The sequence below is a fragment of the Rhopalosiphum maidis genome, chromosome 1 (genome assembly GCF_003676215.2).
Source record: "Rhopalosiphum maidis isolate BTI-1 chromosome 1, ASM367621v3, whole genome shotgun sequence".
In the NCBI taxonomy this organism is placed as follows: Eukaryota; Metazoa; Arthropoda; class Insecta; order Hemiptera; family Aphididae; genus Rhopalosiphum; species Rhopalosiphum maidis.
In genome coordinates this window covers 51,599,463-51,613,657 of record NC_040877.1, presented here as the reverse complement: position 1 = coordinate 51,613,657, position 14,195 = coordinate 51,599,463, and the positions used below count along the sequence as shown (strand labels likewise).

The 14,195-nt window shown below is 27.4% G+C and overlaps 2 protein-coding genes across 2 annotated transcripts; one reads left to right on the top strand and one right to left on the bottom strand.

The window, feature by feature from the left end:
* The first annotated feature begins 3,634 nt into the window (after positions 1–3,634).
* On the top strand, positions 3,635–7,651 carry LOC113561135 (pyridoxal-dependent decarboxylase domain-containing protein 1). The gene is made up of 15 exons (XM_026967372.1): positions 3,635–3,996; positions 4,336–4,482; positions 4,555–4,760; positions 4,837–5,014; positions 5,081–5,228; positions 5,284–5,411; positions 5,483–5,554; positions 5,772–5,855; positions 5,914–6,015; positions 6,100–6,177; positions 6,258–6,356; positions 6,415–6,576; positions 6,658–6,898; positions 6,970–7,122; positions 7,184–7,651. The coding sequence occupies exons 1-15, from the start codon at positions 3,937–3,939 to the stop codon at positions 7,447–7,449; spliced, it is 2,124 nt and encodes a 707-aa protein (XP_026823173.1). The 5' UTR covers positions 3,635–3,936; the 3' UTR covers positions 7,450–7,651.
* An 864-nt stretch (positions 7,652–8,515) lies between these two features.
* LOC113559366 (peptidylprolyl isomerase domain and WD repeat-containing protein 1) lies at positions 8,516–12,756 on the bottom strand. The gene is made up of 13 exons (XM_026965097.2): positions 12,353–12,756; positions 11,756–11,858; positions 11,494–11,690; positions 11,245–11,332; positions 11,003–11,108; positions 10,691–10,909; positions 10,438–10,556; positions 10,175–10,367; positions 9,961–10,097; positions 9,725–9,822; positions 9,089–9,274; positions 8,874–9,025; positions 8,516–8,806 (listed from the first exon to the last, which is right to left on the bottom strand). Exons 1-13 carry the CDS (start codon positions 12,474–12,476, stop codon positions 8,663–8,665), a joined length of 1,866 nt encoding a protein of 621 aa, XP_026820898.1. The 5' UTR covers positions 12,477–12,756; the 3' UTR covers positions 8,516–8,662.
* Positions 12,757–14,195: the final 1,439 nt, after the last annotated feature.

Below are 14,195 nucleotides of genomic sequence, written 5' to 3'. Positions count from 1 at the left end.
GACTATTGGGCTTATATCCTATACATTTTGATGCAAATGATGTCATTTTTGCACTTTTGGCGCTTATATCATGTATAACCAAACAGACGAGGTTCTATATGATCGTATTGTAAATGTATATTATGGCGACGTGCCATTATTAATGTATTTTATACTTTTATCCCGTTGTCATGAAACAGTACCGTTTTTGTATAAAACGTGTCCTAACTCATAGTTATAATTAATCTCTTTATTAAATGAAAAAAAAATTTAATTAATATAAGAATACCTACTGTTCTAAAATTAATTGTTTTCAGTTTACACAAAACATAATCTTTATTCATTAGTAAGTAACAAACATACGCGTAAGAAATAAAACATTTATAGTTATAGGTAAGTATAGGTACTATTGAAAATTATCATAAATATATTATGATAATACGAAAAATTAATTATAAATTCTTTCAGAAAACCGACAAGTTTTTTTTTATTCATCATATGCATAGAGGGATGAAAAATTACAAAATCTCTTCTTAAAATATTCAAAAATAAATTAAAAAATTAAAATAAATCCTTATTCAAGCATCAACCTATATAGCATTTATTTTCTTCACATTATTTCTACAGTTTTCTTTACTAATATACGCCTAAATATATTACATATAATATTGATAATTTATATGTGTATGACAGAGATTTAAATGCTTTATATTATTTTCGATACGAATTTTCCTTCTAGAAACTGTTATTCATAATATTCATAATACTCAGCTTATATTCAAAATAATAGTGTTTACCAATGACGACGTCAGATTTTTTTTTACTGGAGGATTAATGTTTTATTACACTAGTTATTGGCGGAGGTATGTAGCTACGATATATCAATAACAGATTATTCCTCCACTTAATTTTTATAAACATATTTTGTCATAAAAAAAAACGTAAAAAATATAAATTACTGTAGATTAATAAAATATAATTACCTTATAAATATCTTGATTATGTACCTCGATTTAAGGAAATAAAAAACAATAGGTATCCTAAGTCATGCGTTGTATACAAATATAAAGTATATTATTATAATATACGATTATACTTCAAAATTTTAAACATTTTAATTTAATTTATATTCGACAATAATATACAGATGTAGAATTTTAGAAGAAAAACAAAATATAAGTAAAATATATAAATGATCAATATATCAATTACCACTTTGAAATCAAAAGAATATTCTTCTTTTGGCTGCTTTCTTTAGTCGTGGATTATTTAAACATATCTAGTTCTAACGTCGTGGAAGTCCTCATGTACATAGTATAATTATTATTATCATATCATGGCTATTAAAAGCGGCCCGTTTTTAAGGGGTTGAATATAGGCAATAGTCTAATAAATTTATAAAGTAAAACAACGGCATTTGCATGTTAAACGTTAAACTTATGGAAGAATCTAGGTAAACCACAGCTGTGTAAAAATTGAACAGTCCCCCTCCTCAAAGAAAAATTCTAGCTACACCATTCTTTGTAATACAGGGTGTAACAGATAGACTTGACCATAAAAAAAAAATTATGCAACTAACCACTAACGCATAACAAAAATTGATGAGTAAATAATTTAAGAAATATACTCATGTCAGAAAAATTTTCAAAAATCATATTTTTTTAAAACTTATTACGTTCCAAATTAATTTCATCAAAAAATATTGATATTTTAAAAAAATTCTAAAAAAATAAACTACTTGTCTTAGATAAATCTTTTTACCATCACAATTGTTCTTATAATCAGATTTGCAAATTGGCTATTTTAAATTTATCCAAAAAAATTTAAATCAAATTTAAATTTTTTAATTTTCAGCACTTACAAAAAAATAACCATAAAATAAATTTAATTATACATGTAGCGCTAGGGTCTCTTAATGATGAATAAAAAAAATATTAAAAACATCAATTAGGTATAACAAAAATTATTCCTGAAAGCTAAGCCTTAATTCAACGAAAAGTGCAGCAAAAATATTTTCCTAAAAACGATCCCCAATCTATTCACATTGATAACCAACCAATACAATGGAATAACAAAGACGACTCAGTCAAGTACCTAGGAGTGTTTCTAGACGAATAACTGACTTGGAAAATTCATATTGATAAAAAACTTGCACAAGGCTATGCAAGAATGAACACTCTCTACCCATTAATTAACTACAAATCAACCCTCCAAATGAAATCAACCATCTTACTGTACACATCCATAATTCGGCCATTGATTACCTACTCCTACCCAATCTGGGCATCAGCTTCTTCAACTAAAATCAACAAAATACAAATACTCCAAAGAATTAGTAAGCCCCGTGGTTTATGAGGAATAGACAAATTCACGATACTGGAATCCCTCTACTCCGAGACTGGATAAATCCAGTTCAAAAACTTAATTTATCCGAAGGCACACGATTCTACAACCTGGGAAACAAAACAAAAAATCGACGACTAAAACCTCGTTTACCGCCAGATCTCCTTCTTTCAGACTCAGATTCAAGCGAAAACGAAGATCAATAACTAACTAAATAAATAATACCGTTATGTAACTTGTATGTAAACAAACTTGCAATAGCATGTAATTATGCTGAAAATTTTTAATTATAATAAATAAAAAAAAAAAGTTATTCCAAAAGTCAGTTCTATCTGTTACACTCTGTATTGTACTAGACTATAGTTAATAATTGTATTACACAAACATAATTTATTATAACATCAATTTATTATATTATAAACAATTATTGTGTAAATTGTTAATTATGATTAATTAGTAGATAAAAATTAACAAAATATCAATGCAAAATCGATGTTACATTTATAAACAAATTATGTCCATGCATTTTGAATGTTTTTTACACATGTATAAGAACAGCTAATGTGGGATTTCGAATGAAATCTTTAAACATTTTTACTCGGCGAATAATTTTTTTATCAACATTTATAAAATAAAACTGAAAAACAAATGAATAATTTCAAATATTTAGAAATATCTCAGAAATATAATTTAAGGCACTAACAACAATAAATAATAATAATTTATATTTTATGAATTGACATTTGACGTAGGCCACACATACCGGCCAGCGCATATCATACAGGTAGGTATTGAAATTCTTATTTTTTACAGATGAAATGTCTATATGAACAATAGAACGGGAAAGCCGCAGTAGTAACCTTGTAGGTATTCCCTATTCAAATCCGATTATGTTTTTTACCACCGTGGCCCCGTCTATCACAATTTTTATGATAATATCTCAGAATAAAATATTCAATAAATTATGATTATAAATGAATATATTTTTTATAATATCGGTTACCTACATTGGCACAAGCTAAAATCGTAATAACAATTATTTAGTATTCATAGATAAAGGAAATTTTTCCTAAAAAAATATTAATAAAATAAAATTTTTACCCATATTATTGTTCTGTGCACGGACGACGAATTAAAATCTTAAATCGTGGCACGGACTAATATCTCAGTTCGCGGTTCGGTACTATCCATATACCGTGATCATACCGCGGTATTTAGTTACCATACACCACGACTATGGCTCGTACGCGTGCAGATAACAATCGATGTTATCACGACACCGTTATCAATATCAATACGTAATACAAACACTTTTGAATTCACTACAATATTTTTTTTAATGTAAAATACAAAATGAGCGATATAATGTATTCTACGTATTGCACCGTTTTACATAAATCATTTCGCCTGTAATTCATTTTGTGGTTGGTTTGATTTGTTAATCAAACAACAAGCTTATTATTTTTACCGCGTAACGTTCTAACGTGTAATATCGCGCGCCCCACACACATGACGACGACACGTCAATACTGTTTTCGTTGTTATTGCATTTGTTGCTTTTGCTGTTGACGTTATCTGTGCGATTGAATAAGAGAACCGATCGTCACTGACATCATGTTATCACCTGACGCGGTCAATGAGACGAGATCTGATGTCCAAGTCCCGGATCATGATGTAAGTCAACTTGTAAGCAACAGAGTTATACTCGATCTGTATGAATTCGCCTCCATCGGTCTACCATTTGCATCGTAGGCGTATTGCATAATATATATTACCAATACCTGAACAGCTACTAATAAAAAATTAGTATGCGTCAGACATTGATTTTTAGGTATACACTATGCGTCTTCAGATGCCACCGAATTTATTTTACAAAACTGTAAAGTTATAGTTATTTCCTACATTTTAATTAAACCAAGATTCAGATTTAATTTTAAAAATAATTACACACTATAATTTCTCTTCACTGGTCTATGTTCAAGTTTATTTTTATATTTTGTTTTTAAATTAAAGGTTGAACATTCTCCTTTTATGGAATTACATGATCAGTTCATGCAGACTTTGGATAATCTAGACAATAACCAATCAAATACCCAGCTGACGTCTCATGCCCTACCTTTGGGTTCCAAGACGTTTTGTGATATTCTGGCATCGTTACAAGTATGTTTTTAAGAATATATTAATTTTCTATTGAATGAGTTATTATTTAACAATTGTTTATCATTGTGGTAGACTCTGGTGTTAACTCAAAACAAAAAGGAAAATGGAGAAGGCTATGAAGAAAGTGCTCTTCCTGTTCTTCAAGACCTGGACAAATTCAGTTTGACATCATATTCTCTAAGCTATTACATAAGTCACTGTCTTCCAAATGAACAGACTGTGCCTGTTTTGTCTTTGGTCAATAAGTCTACAACTATATGGATATCAAGATTATTTCAGTCAGTATAATAAACACTTATTACATTTTTTTAATCGTTTATAGATTTTTATAAACATTTTTCATTTTAAATTTAGATTTTCAAACTGTGGAGCATTTTATACAGAAAATATGATATTAAGCTATGAAAGAGTGGTACTGCTTGCTTTGCACCGCATGTTTGGTCCAGAATACCTTAATCTATCCGAATTTCCAATAGTTTATTGTACCCCAGATCCAGTATTGGTTGGTACAATAAAAAGAACTGCCTTGCAAGTAATTCAAATTAGTTAAAAGCTAGATTCATTTCAATTGCAATAGTTAATAATACATTTATAATAGATCGGAATGAATGAAAAATGTGTTCAAATCATACCATGCCTATCAAATGTGCTAAGCCCATACAAAGCAGACTTAGGAGCATTAGAAACTAACATCAAAACTGATATTGAAAACCATAGAAAACCTCTTATTGTTTTTGCAAGAGCGGGTAATAAATTAGATTTTATATTTGTCTTACATTAATGCTTATATTCTTATATCAGGTGCGCACGTTACTGGTCAGATGGATGATATTGTAAACCTTAAAGAATTATGCAATAAATACAATATTTGGTTACACTTATCTGGTGATAATTTATCAGGACTGGCCTTGGCAACATTTAAAACAAAAGTATTTTAAATAATTATAGTCATATGATGTTATTAAGAGTTATTATTAACTGATTATTTTTTCATTTTTAGAGTTCTAATCTATCTGATAGTATGACATTAACGCCAAGCATTTGGTTGAATATTTCTGCGCTGCCTGTTATTGTATCCTTTTTAAGATGGAAATAATCATATTTAATAAAGTTATTATCAATATCCTTGCAACTTTAAATAACAATTAATATAATTAAAATATTTCTTAAAGAAAAATAAGAAAAGTTCTCCATTTTTCATGAGTGTATTGAGTTAAAAAATGCAGTACAATTACTTTTTCTAATGCATAGACATATTTAATCAGATTTTCCTTAAACATAGTAATTAGACTTTATTTGATAAACAATATACAAGTACAGAAATATTGAATATTTACAAAAGTAAATGTTTACCTATTTGGACATGTTTTCAAGTTAGTATCAATAACTTAGTACTTGTTTATAAAATACTAAGACAAATATATTTTTTAGGCTTTAGGACATGATGCGCTAGTGCTAAGAATACAACAAAAATTTGAAATTTGTCACCGTATTCATAGTTTGGTTAAACGTTATGATTGTTTGAGGATTTTGGTAATAGAAGCAATTTTTATTTATTGACAATGAATAAACTGTTTTATTTTTTTTTTTTTTTTTTTTTTTTTTATCATTATTCAGTGTGAAACTAATGATCATAACAGTGAATCTAATGATGAAACAGTTGCTGACATTATTGCTAATCAAGAGAATATTCCAGTTTAGTTGATATTACTATTTTTTGTGCTTATTCAAACAAAATGTATTAATAATTAATATCAGTTATTTTTTCCAATCAGGATCTATTACACAACTTATCGAGTTGTCTTGTCATCCAATTTGCACCAAAAGACTGTAACCAAAGAGTTTCTCCTTATTATGATAAACTAAATTCTTGGGTAAGAAATATTTCTACATACTCAGATTTTGTATTGATATATTAATTTGTTCCTTCAGTTAGGTCAAGTGTTGGAGCGAGAAATTCCTGAAGCACCTTTAGAATTGTGTGAAATTGAAACCCTTGGTGTTGTAGTAGCGTTTTCTCCTTTTACTGTTTTGAATTCACTAGTAACTGAAGATGATTGGGAAACGTTTAGCATTTGTTTGGATCAACATATTGTTAGTATAATATGTTAATATTTATCTATAAACAACTTACAAATCAAAATATTAGTTACTTGTTTCATATGTTTTTAATAGGAAATTTTACTAGCTACAGTTGATTATAAAGAAAAACTGACAGGACTTATAGCCAATCTGCCATCACTTGAATACGTTGAAATCGATGACTGGGCAGGACTTGGTGCTGTAAGGTATGTGCCACAACTGTGGAAATCATCTGACCAACAATTGGCCACTGATCAGGATAAACAAGATTTAAATCGACTAAATGTAAGAATTGTGCAGCAGCTCCGTTCAATTGATGCTGCATTTTCATTAGGTAAGCCAACTAGTAAATAAATGGTCTGCAACTGCGGTGATACTTTGAACCAATTTGTCTTGTTTATTCAGGCGAAGGAAGTGACGGATTAGCCTGTGTTCGTTTTGGTATGGTCACAGCTGATACAGATGTAGCTGAATTATTGTCTCTGGTCCAAAGTACTGGGCGTAAAGAAGAAGAATCAACCAAATACATTGATTCAATGGCCAAACTTGTAAAAAAAGGTATGAAAAAAAACAAGTAGTTATTAATTACTTGTCTAATCATTTGTATCATATTTTTTAGGCATAGAAACTGCAACTGTAGACTTAAAAAAAGAAACTGAAGAAAAAATATGGCAAGAAGGTATTTTAAGACATGTACCAGTTTTTGGGAACTTAGTTAACTGGTGGTCTCCACCGGCCAAAAATGCAGTGAAAGGTCGATGGTTAGATTTGGAGGCAGGCGTGGTTCGTTCTACTGAAGTAATATATGAAAAGAAGGCACAAATAGAAGAGTCAGATGGCAATGAGAATGTAACTGTTGCGGCTGATGATGTGCCAATGGAGTAAAATCAGATTACACATGTATTATTAAGTTTTCTTTTCTTTTATTTTAATTTTTGAGTATTTATTATCTTTAATCGAGTTTTTGCTCGTAAGAATTTATTAGTTACTAAAATATATTTATTTCATCTTAAACTTTAAAAAAATATTTATTCATATTTTGGTAGCATTTTTAGTTTGTTAGACATTTTAAACTGTTCTTTTTTAATATGTTTATTATTATATATTTATTTTACTAAAAATGTTCAATCATAATAAAGTACAGTTGTATTTATTATGGTATTTTATACTTGACTGATGGTTTAAATTAAATAATTGGCATCACGTTCTATGAAAAGATTATTAATGGTTCCATACGAGTACTTCCACTTAAGTAATGCAACCAAGTGGTATCATAATGCGTTTTATCAACTGTTAGCCACAAAATTAACATCAATTTAATAGTCCACATTATTATTTAACTAAATTAAATTAAATTTTCATACACATACACGTGTGTGTAAATTGTATCACAAAATTGTGATAGTTAAAAATTTTCAGACTCAAAATTTAATATTTCCATATATTGACTAAGACTCAACCTACCATAATTGCTGTTATTATTATCTACAAATGTAAAAAATGAGTGGTGTTTTCATATTATTGACCACTTGGTAGTTGGCATCCTGTGCATTGTATTATTTCACAAACTTTTGCTCTTTTTTTACTTAAATAATTATTCACATCACCGCCATTTTTGTGATAATTTTATAATTATAGTATAGTAACAAATCATTAATTTTTATATAATTGATCGTTGGTATTTTATTTGAAAAAAAAATGAATAAAATTCTCTGAATGTTTAAAAAAAAATTACAATATTTGATAGATAAAGCTAATGCTGCTTAACAATGTGATTCATTACAATACATTTAGAACCAACAAAATACACACCCGATGTTGGTGAATTTTTTTAAAACCTTGATGATTCCCAGAAAAAAATATTTATAGGAACATAAACATTTTATTGGCATGTGAAATTTTTTTAAATCTGATTACAAAATATTGTGGCAAAAGAGGTTAGCTATTGATGTATATCATATCAAATGTGTATTAGTTTTAAAATCTATTCATACAAATTTATGTAGTCATCGACACTATGACATACATGTTTAATATTAAAAATTATTAATAGCAACAAATTCATTTTTAACACAACAATACAACACAAATAACTGATTTATTTCAGACTGATGTTAATAATTTGAACATCATCGTGTGGCTTATCGGTTTTAGGATGAGTTTTTGCATTGCAAATTGTTTGTACTACTTCCATTCCTTTAGTAACCCGTCCAAATACAGTGTGTTTATTATCCAGCCAAGGCTAAAAACAAAATAATTTAAATACAGCATATAACAAGTATAATTGAAGGTAAAAAATAGTAACTTACAGTGGGTATAAGTGTGATGAAAAATTGACTACCATTAGTATTTGGACCCGCATTAGCCATGCTTAATGTATAAGGTCGGTCATGTTTCAAATGCGAACGAATTTCATCTTCGAACTCACCACCCCATATGCTTTCACCACCTAATCCAGTACCTAAAATGGTTTTATAAATGTTAGTAGTGACATACTAAAATATTTAAATTATCAACTGAATACCTGTAGGATCTCCAGTTTGAATCATAAATCCTTTGATAACTCTATGAAATATGTTGCCATTATAATATCCGTTTTTACTATGGACACAGAAATTCTCAACTGTTTTTTGGCATTCTTTAAACAATGCAACTTGAATATCACCAAAAACAGTATGCAAAGTAGCTGTATCGTATAATCGTTGAATACCTAAACAAAATGTATGTAATTAAAATATTTTAGTCTTACAATTAAAAATTTTAAGTTAAATGACCATTCATAAAATGTGAGACATACTGGATGTTATATTAATGATAATGAATTTCTCTTCTTATTTTGTTTTATTTTACAAAGAAAAAATGTTTTCATATAATTTTAGTAAGTAGGTCAATAAATTTATTGAATTTTTTAGTAAAACTTGAATTTCTTAACAATAAATATGTAACAACAAATAAATTTTAAATTTTTATTCCGCATTCTTTAAATTACTTTTTTTAGTTTAATATTAAATTTTTAAGATCTATAAAAGCTTTTATTAAGATTTTATAGTGCATTAAATTCATATCCATAGTCATTAGTCACATTATATTAATAATAAATGTTTCATTGGACACTTCATAAAATAAAAAGTACATAAATATAATTTTAAGTTAAACGTACAAGCAGCTTCAGTAGAAGATATAATATCTTCTTTCGAAGGTCTTTCATTAAATACGTCACGATCGGCATCAATACTTTTAATATCTTCAGGTTCTCGTCTATAAAAAAAAAGTAGTTAATACTAGCTTAAATAATAATAAGATATTATAAGTACTAAAACTATGTGCATCTATTTTTTTAAATATTCTTTTCTAATACTTATATATTTTTTATTATATTAAAAAATAAAAACTAACTTGGTAAACATATAAAATCTATTCTTTTTATATGCTGTGCAAAACAGTGTAGGATCACTTATAGAAGCTTCCAATGCAGGATTTGTTGCTGCTTCCATTTCTAATGTAACTGCTGCTTTTAGTTTTTTAGCCTTACCCTACATATATGTATGGAATTAACATTTAAAAAATCATACTCTTTGAATAAAACAGACATTTTACGTTGTGTACTGACTTGAAATAAGGCGACTCTCAATGCTCTTAAGTTTTCAGGTTTTCCAATAATTTTGACCAATGTGTTATTAAATATGTTAACAACTTTCACACCTAACATAGTTGGATAAAACAAATAATGTCCACTTTCATCAAAACATAAATTAGCTGTATGAGAAATTTCTGTTTTTTCCAATTCTCGTTCAATTGCCATTCTGAAATATAGAAATACAAAATATTGATTACTAAAATAAAAAATAATAAATAAATTTTCAAATAGTTTACCTTCGAATGAATTCAATGTTTGGTATTTGTTGCTTTTTTTGCTGAAGTTCAGTAAAACGTAATAAAGATTCGTCATATACCCTACTTAGTTTACCAGTCAAAAAGTTAAAAACTCTGACCTGAAAAATAAGAATAATTATTAAATTATTTCGTATTGTACATTCTATATAAAAGTGTATAATAGCAATCAATAACATAATATATTTGTATATTATTAATATAATTATAATTATATATTTATTTTGTCTTTTACCTTTCTATCTGGTGACATGGTAGCAAATTTCAAACCATCATTTGAAAAACATAAGCTGGTTGCATGTGTTTTATGTCTAACAAATTCAAAGAGATCAGTGTCCAGTTTAGAATCAAACTGTACACACTTTGGAAATGTATAATCTGTTTTAGCTCCAGACCAATATTCAATTATGCCACTCTTATCTGCTGATATGGCCACATCAAACATTGAATTAAACTGAAACCATTTAAATTTTAAATTATATTCAAATGTTTAAAAGTATAATAATTAGTTAAATCACAAGTTATCAAATTTTTGTATTATATTTGCCTTAATAAATACAATTGGTTTTGTATGCATTTTGTCAATAACATGAAGTGGTATATTTATTCCTTTTCCGTCATAAATAAATATTTTAGGTTCAGCTACACTGCTACTGTATTATAAACATTTTTATTATTAATTAATATAACATTTAACATCAAAACTTTAGTTTAAGCATTTTATTCAAATTGCATTTTACACAAATTTAAATTAAAAAAAAAAAAATACAAAAATTACTTAACACTTACATAGCAACTGTATGAATTGGATCTCCTTTAGAATGCACCCAACACGCACTAAGTGGTATGTAATCTAATTTTATCATGTTGATCATATCTGTAAAAAGAAAATCAATTACAATACTTACATAAACAAGTACTTGGAGTAAACAAATCTACAAAAGATCATAATAGTATAATTGTTCTTTTTAAAACTGAACAGTCACACAACAGTTACAAATATGTATTAGGTAGGTAAAGCAAATAACTTTAAAATACCAAAATTAATAACATCAAAAACTTTGACTGTCTGATCTGATGATATTGTACACATTAGAGTTCCATTATAATTATCTGTTATATCAGTAATTGGAGTAAGATGACTACGAAAATGTTTTACAAATTCAATTAACTCTTCAGTTTTTTTCCAGAATTTCACATGCCCGTCACAGCTTGCTGTAATTAAAAAATCAGTTCTGAAATAAAAATAATAAATTTAATTTGATATTCCAATTTTAAATAACAATATTGAAGTAAATACTTGGTAATTATTATATGCGTAATAACATCCCGATGCATGTAGCTTTTTTCATAAGTATCACATGTTGGTAAGTTCTCCAAGTACAAATGTTCATATTTTAAAACTAAATTAAAAAAAGAAATAATAATTAAAATATCAATACCTATGACTTGTTTTAAATTATATTGAGGCATTGATTATAAACATGATAACTTAGATATGCTTATAGAATATTAAATGATCATAATATAATCATTTTCAGAAGATATGGTAGTATTAAATTATTCAATAAAAAATTAATTTTTCATTTATACACAGAATTTTAAAGAATATTGAAATTAAATAAATTACATTATGTACCTAACTAAAATATACTTTATATAATATATTTTACTGCAACTAAAATGTTAAAAACTAATCATATTTAATTCAAAATATTGGATTGAATATTCCACATCAGCGAAGAATTTAAATAATTATTAATTTTTACACTACCGTCTACCTATGTATAAACATTTTGTAAAAGATTTAGTTTTTGTTGAACAATAAGATATTAACAACATAGTATAAATACTGTATATCAATTTAGTCGTTATTTGTATGAAAATAATTATTTACTTTTTCTTTTCTTTTTCTCAACTGTGTTCGTCAATTCGGACAAACTGGGACCTACGCATTCATCATCGTCTTCGTCGGACACATTGCTATTCTCCTCGTCTTCGCGTTCTCTTTTTTCCGACATACTTTCGGTCCGATATTTGTAAAAGATAAATAAAATATTATAAAAACGATTTCAAACAATACACAAACGACAAGTGTGAAAAGAAAACACTATTTAGACGTTATTTCAATTATCGGCGCCAATAGCATGTTGCGTGCATTAATCAAAAGCAAACTGCTCCTGGCGAATGGTCACTAGGCACTCACGATTCGCGTCTAAAAATGATACGATTGCGATAATATGATAATCCAAGTACGAATTGTACACAACCATGAACTTTTCTTGTTTACAAATTTTACTAATTAAGTATTATCAGAACGTATCACGAATAATATGTTTATATCTATTCTGTGATAATATCTTAATTCGTGATTCGTGGTATAAGATCTATGGTGATAACAAGTAAAAACGAAGGGACCGCATTGGCGCATTATAATATGATCTATAATGTACGGTTACAATATAAATAATAATTATATTTCAAATTTCAACTTCAGTAATCATAGGCGTAACTACGGAACCTTTAAGTTGGGGAAGCTTCAGCCCTAGAATTTTTATAATAAGTAAATTAAGTGAAGGCTAACCTAACCCACACCCCCAAACACGTTACATTCATTGATTTTAATTATAAATGTAATATAAATGCAAATTGATACTTTATTTTATTATTATAGCATTATTAATTATTATATTATTATAAAACAAATAATAAACAAAGTAGTAGTGGTATTGAGGTTAAACATTAAAATATTAACATATAATATAACTCATATAAGTGAAACTATGATAGTTAAAGTATTTTTATACATAACTATTACAATTCACATGCTTAAGTCTCCGCTCAGTATTGGCAAATTTATTTAAAATGCCTTCTCTGTTAAGAACATTTGACAAATCTTTAACAATTGCTATGATAGATAACTTTGAAAATCGATTTGGTAACATGGTAAGTGTTTATTCGATGCATTGCTGAGAATGTTCTTTCACAAGATGCGGAACACATTGGAACTGAAAGCGCTAAGTGTAGCATTTCGTATAAATTTGGGAAAACAGATTTTTCCACAATACTCTTTATCCGCTTGCCCGCTTTAAATGTTCCCGAGGATTGTTAATCTTTTCCAAGTGATCGTCATAACAATTTTATTAATAATCGTACGAATTTTATGACTGTTTTTATGTTTGGTTTATTGACAACTTCTAAGTAGGTAGTATTTATGTAGTAAAAATTACACAACATTATATGACTTACACAGTAACACACGGTCATTACATACAATTATATAGTTTAATAACTCTAATAACTGAACTATAGAGTTCAGTAGTAGTCTAGATTTTATATAAATCATTTATAGTATTGAGATTTTAAAACTAATTAAAAAATGTATTTGTATACCTGTTTATGAATATGCATCCAATGATTAATAAACGAATAAGTCAGGTCGAGTGCCTTTTAATTTTTATAACGCTGTGTAAATTATTATTACAGTAAGGTGAAAACATTTTAAACAAAACCAGAATATCGTATATTATAAAATTTATTTTGGTACCTAGATATTATTTATAATTGTTCACAAACGTATCTTATAGATATAGATACCTATACAGTATAAACTATTAGGTATGTATTTGAATTTATTAGTTTACACGAAAAAATTAAAAATTAAACGAATAGATTATGAGATGGCAAAAAAATATGATTTGCTCATAAGTCATAATCATTAAAGTTTAGATTAATTAGTA